General features: G+C 36.9%; 1 protein-coding gene across 1 annotated transcript in view; it reads right to left on the minus strand.

Annotated features, from left to right (window-relative positions):
* The window catches only part of LOC117219036 (protein fem-1 homolog CG6966), a 60,195-nt gene extending 55,372 nt beyond the window's left edge, over positions 1-4,823 (minus strand). The window contains exon 1 of the mRNA XM_033467890.2: positions 4,047-4,823. Coding sequence (XP_033323781.2) covers positions 4,047-4,106 — 60 coding nt within the window. The 5' untranslated portion in view covers positions 4,107-4,823. The remainder of the gene's footprint in view (positions 1-4,046) is intronic.
* Between the last annotated feature and the right edge of the window lie 3,550 nt (positions 4,824-8,373).

The raw sequence follows: 8,373 nt of genomic DNA on the forward strand, positions 1-8,373 counted from the left end.
ATGTTCCCAGCGTCGCGTTAACGCTTGCGCTAGAACTACTCGTGTATGTATATCAACAACCATATCCATGGAGGTGTCCTTATACACCGAATACTAGTTAAACTATCAGACCAATCAATACGCGACGACATTGACCCGCTTCGAGCGATCTGCCATGTCGAAGCCACATGCACGTGATCACCAGCAATTTTAAAATGCAATGCCATGCACCGAGCCAAGTGAAACATGCAGATTATGTTCCTTGCATTTGTACGAAAGCTTGGTAACCGTTTCCAAATGATATTTATTGCTTTAACAACATTAACAGATCCTGAATCACTTAAAAATTGTTTAATTAATTTCATGACACCGTACTTCCTTTTATGCGATTTTTTAGTTACAATAAAATGACAAATTTAGCGAAGAAAACCTCAAGTTTGTTTAAATTATAGAAAAACTCAATCGTTATGTTTTAGCTAAATTATCACAATTTGTGCTTAGAAAATTGCAGATCAATTTATCTTCTGTCTGAAAAATTAGGAATAACATTTTCAAATATGTCCTATTTCTTTCACCGAGCCAAGTGAAATATGCAGATTATGTTTCTATCAGATCTATTCTATTATCTATTCTTGCAGATCTATTTATCTTCTGAAGAAAGCTTCAAGTCTGCTTAAATTATAGAAAAACTCAATGGTTATGTTTTAGATAAATTATCATAATTTGTGCTTAGAAAATCGCAGATCTATTTATCTTCTGCCTGAAAAATTAGGAGTATAGTAGCATATTCAAGTAAATCCTATTTCCGAAGATGGTACGAGTTTGCTTTCTTTAATCAAATAAATTGATAGCAAACTCCGCGTAATATAGTCATTAATTACGTTCTCGAGAAGAAGTTTACTGAATCAAATTATCATGAAAACGTTCCTGCGAATAAACCTCGGTTCCGATTACCTGTCGTCGTCCCCCCACTCCGCCCTCCATGTTCCTCATATTTCATGCATTACGGTGCGACAGATACAACGTTAGATGCGCGCAATGTATAAAAGCGCATACATACGGAAACCTAACTAAGCAGACTTCCCATTAACGTCTATATGGACGGACGTCTCGGTAGCTAAATATAACCGCCGTTTGCCGTGGCTATTTCCTACTCGAGATAAACGTGAGCCAAGGGAGTAGAATCTCGCCTCCTTTTGCCACAACAATTTCGAAAAGATGGATCGAATTAACTGCTACGTGTTCTTATTGTATTGGGTTGGCAACTAAGTAATTGCCGACTTGTTCAATGAAACAAAAATTTTCTTTTTGCTTGGAACCAAGTTTAATCTGTAATGTATTTTCCATTTCGTTCGATGACCTTTTGCCATCTCTCTGACAACTTGAAAATTCCACGCTCGTAGAAAGTCTGATCCTTTTCGGCCAAAAACTGAGTTAAGTGAGATTTTACAGCGTCATCGTCGTTAAAAGTTTTACCACGAAGGGAGTTGTCCAGGGATCGAAATAAGTGGTAATCCGATGGCGCGAGATCAGGGCTATATGGTGGGTGTAACATCGATTCCCAACCAATATCCATCAATTTTTGCCGAGTGGACAAAGACGTGTGCGGCCTAGCATTGTCCTGCTGGAAAATGACACCTTTACGATCGACCAATTCTGGTCGCTTTTCCTTGACCGCTGCATTCGATTTGTCCAGTTGCTAGCATTCACGGATAATAAAAAATAACATAATAATAATAATAATAATAATTTTATAATATAACATTTACGGATATCATAAAAATGGGAGTGAGAGAAATCTATAACTGAAATCGGCAATTACTTAGTTGCCAACCCAATACAAAAGGGAGAACGATTTCGGCACACGGTATAAAAACGAGCTCGTAGCGGATCACGAACATTACAAGATCATTTGCGCAACTAAAGCTGCGCTTATTCGCAGAAGTGCCATCAGAAATGAATCATCGTGTTGAAAGAAATTTGTGCTATTTATTTTGAACGATTTTCGAGTTTCGTTTTAGCATAATGCTTGACATAAGGGTTTATTTTAGGAACGAAGAGAATATAAAAATTGGTCAACATTCAACGTATTTGATAAATGACCATGGAAATTCCAATTTGTTGTATCGTGAAATTATTTTCTTAACGATAATTGAGTATTTGTTCTGTGTGTTACAATGGCTGTATTAAACGGATGTGTAAAATTAGGCTGCTGCGTAGGAGGAAGATATTAATAAAATGAAACGTACCGTACGATAACGATGTTTGTCGCGCACTAAAATTATGTTAAGTTGCATTACTATGCACATATCTGCATTGAGAATGAAGCTGATGAGCCGTTTTGTAAAGACGCATCGGATGGACATTCGTCGAGCTGATACGTAATAAAATTGTTTACCGCTCACAAACTATATCAAATAATTCAATCATTTTATTATAATGGGTTTATTATATGCGAAATTTAGGCTAGCGGTGCTCACGCAATTGCACTCGTGCTTGTGTTGATTTTCAAAAAAATCGCAGGGAAGTGAATATAAACGTACAAATTTATTTCAGAGTAAAAACAATTATTTCTTTTAGATTGATATAATAATTATATAATATTATAAATTATTTATTAAATATTATTATATTTATTTATTAAATATTATCAATCAATATATATAAGATTGATATAATAACTATTTTATTTTATGGAAAATGTCATAGTATTTACTGAAAAGTTATCAAATATGTGCAGAATTTTTAAAATTACACGAGTCTTTATCGAGGCAAAATACTATTATTGCTTTCACCAATTGAGCCGTTTATTTTGAAAGTGGCATAAGTCACTTTACCGTGATGAAAAGTGGTGATTTTTTAATGTTTATACGAAATTATTTACACCGAGAAAAATATCAGTATCCTGAGATAACAAATACAAGTAAATCTTCTCGAGAGTTAGCATCCATATTTTTAAACGTGTTCAAACGCAAACCCTTAAATATATCGACTTAAAAACAAAGTGACTTATGCCACTTTCAAAATAAACGGCTCAATTGTCTAATAAACGACACGAATATGTATAATATTTATTTTTCTGCTACTTTTAGCTGCAAACGTTAAGTACGCACAATCATAGCAGTAACTGTGGATTTAACATTATTGTTTGATGGCCCGTAAAGTGGCTGACTAAGAAACATAAAAAAGACATTTCACGCCGATTAATTCTTCCGTATTGCTCGTTCTCTTGACATTAATCTCCATTCTTTATGGTTGAGGTTACGATATCCATGTCAATGTCAAAAAAAGTTTTGCACGAGAATGAAACATAAAGAATATATTCATTACTACGACGAAATCGAAAGTCTATACCGTTTCAAATACCAATCTCAGTAAATATACAGTTTGAAGGAGCCATTTCCGGCTTTAATGACCGTTCTAGATTATTTTTCTGTTCGTGACCTAACCCAAACCCAATCCGGATCAAATGCCTCAGATTTACGTCAAACAATTCGAAACGAAAGAACTATTACATTATTGCTATAACCTCAAATTAAAACTCGGATATCCGATAACATTGTTAGCGTTTATCGTAGAAACGTAGAGAATTTTCAGACGCGAGTTCTATTTTGATACACAGACACGGAACGCGTAGTGGTTATACACAAAGTTCAATGTAGTAGTAGCGACAGTTTTTAACGAATATCCTAAAAATGGGAAAAAATTGTTCAAAATGTTGTCCTTGACAACATAGTTCACGGTCATCGAAATTTATGACGGCTCCCACAAACTAACACATTTACCCCAACATTCTGTACGCAATTGTATCGTGTATCTCTTTTTTCCGGTGACTCATGCCATAATTCGGGCATAAAAATATGGATATCAACCGTCGCGGCGTCACAGGATGTTGATATTTAATCGCGGCAATTGCCGACGTCGAGTCAATAACCGCTGGAACGTTCTTTTACACGATCTCGAAACGCGAGCTTTACGAACCACCGTCGCGCGTCAAATAATATACGTAAGGAAACGTTTCGTAATAAGTTACATCGCTTAGGGTAGAATTCGAGAGATTCGCTCACCTTCAGATGTTTCAGTTTGCCGTCCCTCGCAGCGTTGTACACCCTGTTTCTATAATCCATTTTCTCATGCCACGATCTCGTAAGACGCGACGGTACTATCTGGGACTCATGTGCCGTTGCTTTTACGAATTCACAGCTATCTCTATTTGTCCGAGATGCACAGGGTAAAAGAACGCGCCTGATAGCCGTCTCTCGTCGTCGTCGTCGTCCACCCGCAACTTCTCTCTATCACTGTTACAACGAGACGACGATCCGTCCCGAGCGGTCTAGACGCTGGCGTACGGTTAAGAAACGGCCGAAAGCGCGAACCGTTACCGCGAACGTTTCTCACTTCCCTTCGAAGTCGGTTTTACAGTTAGTTACGCGCGCGCGGGGCCGTATGCAACAGAATCACGGAGCGATTCTCTTTCCTTCGAGCGTTCTGTTTCGATGCGTTTTACGAACGCACGTCCCGTCTGGTCATCAGATGGCGATACTTATACTTTCGGCTCGGCGGCTCATCAACAACTGAGCTTGCGCTGCCACTACGCTCGAGCAACGTGTTAGTGTCAGCTGTTCGCGCTATCCTTCTCTCTCTCTCTCTCTCTCTCTCTCTCTCTCGCACGCGCTGCTCTCACTTATCGCTCTTTTAATCTCGCTCTATCTCGATCGCGGCTATAATTGCTCGCACCGCTGAAACCCTCGCGCTGTACTCCACGGGATTTTCCCTGGACTGCACTGGTGTCTGTTATGGCAGGTAATCGTCTTTTAAACAGGTGTCCAAGGTTTATTGTCCTCGTCCCGCTCACCACCGCCACACAAATGCGTTTTCAGTTAGGCCTGTGTTCATTCATGTAGCTTCGCCTTTGTTTCTGTAAATTACCAGCAGAGGTCAGCATAGTACAAACTGGGGGAAGTTCAGGCACTTCGCACGGTTTATGGCGCACGGGCGAAGCAATCGAAAGCGTTGTAGGATTTTTGAAGATTTTTGTACATTTTTTTGGGGTACTTTGTTTAGCCATTTTGATATTTTGGATGAATGTAAGGTACTTAAAATTGTACTATTTTATTACTTCGTAGTTAAACTTATGTAAATTAAACTTGTATACGTCTATTTTGATGTATAAATATGTACTACCATAAGGAGACTTCGATGCTTCTGGAAATTTCAAATTTCGTCGATCAAAGCATCGTTACAAATGAAACAAGATGGTGTTATATTAAATTCGACCACGACAATTTGGTATACAAATTTATCTTTTTATAGTTACGACTTACGATTTTGACGTCGAATTTGAAATTCTTTTATACGTTTCAAATTTCAAATAACTGAGAATTTTCGTTAATTTAATTCAATGTATAATACGATAATACTAAATAGAGCAAGAGTTACACAGTGTATTGTATAATCTTCAATCTTGAAAGTTAACATACAAACTTTTGTTATAAAAGATTTTGCTATACGTTGGAAAATATATAAATTAGAATAACCTACAATTTTGAACATACGATCAGAAATAAGTTTAACCAATCGTAGCCTGATTTATGTACCTTGCATTATAACCCTGTTAGATAGTTCGAAGGATCACAAACCAAAACCGAATTGTGGTAACAATATAATTATAACTTTTTCCAAACATAAAAAAGTTTTACGCGAAAGAAAGAAACATATATTTACTTTTAAAAGAAGCATACATTTACAATATAAATATTAATATACGTATATATAATAATAATAATATTAATATATATATATATATTATATTATAGAATATTTACTTATTTTTCATATTTCAAATCGTGAACAAGATTTCTCTATTCAGCGTTACCATTCGGTTTTGATTGAGGTTCGATCATCTGCCGACAGAGTGCAGCGCGACACAGATTTCCAGATGATTGATATACACCAAATCAAACTATGATAATCTAGCATCCATAGTTAATATTTTTGCATTTATTGGTTATGTCAAGGTTAAATCGTTTAAATCGTAGCTGTATGAAGATGACTGGAAAATATTTACGATGACTGGGGCGTGTTTGCACTGACTGAGGCGGATTTGATGTAACTAAAGCGGACTAGAGCGGGTTAGAGCATGCTGGAGCGGGGTGGAGCTGGTTGGACCAGACTGTGGAGTGGGTTAGAGCAAAACTGAACGGGCTAGGGCGGACTGGCGAACGTTTGAGGTCCTGTAGATGCCATTAGACCTGAAACCACATAACGCGAGTGGTCCATCCTATACCTCTACATCCTATGTTATAACCTGACACAAACGGCTACTGTGGTCAAATATTTTTTCCAGCACGCTAATAATTCCTCTATTTTTTGGTACCATGGTAACCTAAAATGGCGGGAAAGTAGCACAGTAATCCCTCTATTTAACAGATGCATTTTTGTCACTTAATATTCATGGGTTGTGTCCATCATTTTTTTGAAATTGTCCGAATATTCCTCTCTGTTTTATTTTTCATGCAATACTTTCCCTTTTTCATCTCCAATTTATATTTATCATCAGGGACTTAGGCTAAATAACGTCTGTGCAATAGTAGATCAGAGTACTTCAACTTAGAACATGATGTGATAGTTGATTTATGAATTACATATTTCATGAGTAACAATAGAAATGAGTATTTGTTTTAACAATTAATCGAAAATCATCAAGCAGGTAATTTCGTTGAGTATTTATCCATTTGCAAATTCTATGTTGCATTAATTGCCACTTTTTTCACAATATAAATTCTATGCAGGTTTTATTGCACAATTGTAGAAATTCTATATATTTCGCTACTATGCTATTATATTATATGGAACTATCAATGCGACACAAAATTGTTTAAAACTTCACTGCTACATAAAATTAATTTGAAAGGTGCGTATTCCACATAAATATGATACATGCATACACGCAGCAAACAACAAATGCAATATATTTCTGCACATGCTGATAAACATAAATATGCATTACGTAAACAATACCGAACAAAAAATATATTTTAAAAATCCGAATATCATAAAACACTCTTTCGGCCAGCTTATCCGCTTCCTGAAAAAAATATGCATTTGCATAAATGTCCGCTGTGCCAACAGGTGACATCAGGAATTATTGTATAATTTTGCTTCTTATTGTAAACATACTATCGAATGACCCATTAAAAAATAGACCGTCGAATCATTCAGTGTGCAGACAGACGGTTAATTACATATTCCATTTTATGAATACATATATCTTCTAAAAATATTTTTTTATATATTCTTAACCTCCAGTTTGCATCCTAATTTTTACTGGCATAATAATATCGCGAACGACCCGGGCTTAATTATACGTTCCATTTCATAAATCTACATATTCTTTCATTTATATATTTCGAACTTTGTGCTTGCAACCTCGTTTTCACTGTTAAGATATAATAAAATCGAAAACGGATGAAACTGATAAAATAGCGAGAAAAACTATTGACAGACGAACGCACGTGACCACAGAATACAGTAATGTTTCTCTAATCTGAGGGTCAATTAGAGAGACATTACTGTCTATTGTAATTATCAAGACCTTTAGCAGAGACTAACTATAAAAATGAGTCGCGAGGCTCGAACAATCGTATCTCCTCTTCCCAAATCGTTCATTTTTGTGCGCTCGATTTATAAGCTGAACGACAATTGTGGAGAATTTCATTACAGTAATTTCTCCCCAATTCGCGCTCAGATTGCGCACAAAAATAGACAATTTCCGAAGAGGAGATAATAACATTGTGGCTCGTTTTTTATAGTTACCGACTGTCAACAACTATAAAAACGAGCTGCAAGGCTCGAATAATCGTATCTCCTCTTTCCAAATTGTCCATTTTTGTGCGCAATCTGAGCGTCAGTATGGGAGATATTACTGTACAGTTATGTCTCTCTAATTGACGCTTAGATTGCGCACAGAAATGGACAATTTGGGACGAGGAGGCACGATTATTCGAGGCTTGCGGTATGTTTTCATAGTTACGAATTGTCAAGAACTATAAAAACGAGCTGCAAGGCTCGAACAATCGTATCTCCTCTTCCCCAATTATCCAATTTAGTGGACAATCTGAGCGTCAGTAAGGGAGACATTACTTTACATTGTTTTTACGCCGCCCGAAAATATCCGGGGTCGCAAACGAACACAAAGGCGAAAGATTTAGTGGCTGGCCCGGGAATCTCTGTTGATATCGTGAGTAGCACTATAGAGATTAACTTATTGTTAGAGCTGTCCGCGAACGGTACGATTGCCGCCATAATTCAAGGGATCGCGAAAGCCGCGCGGCAGGCACCAAACGTTTCTCAATTATCGAAATGGAGAGAAGCTAAACGCGAAGGCGGCGGCGG

This window comes from Megalopta genalis, chromosome 4, assembly GCF_051020955.1.
Source record: "Megalopta genalis isolate 19385.01 chromosome 4, iyMegGena1_principal, whole genome shotgun sequence".
Taxonomy (NCBI): domain Eukaryota; kingdom Metazoa; phylum Arthropoda; class Insecta; order Hymenoptera; family Halictidae; genus Megalopta; species Megalopta genalis.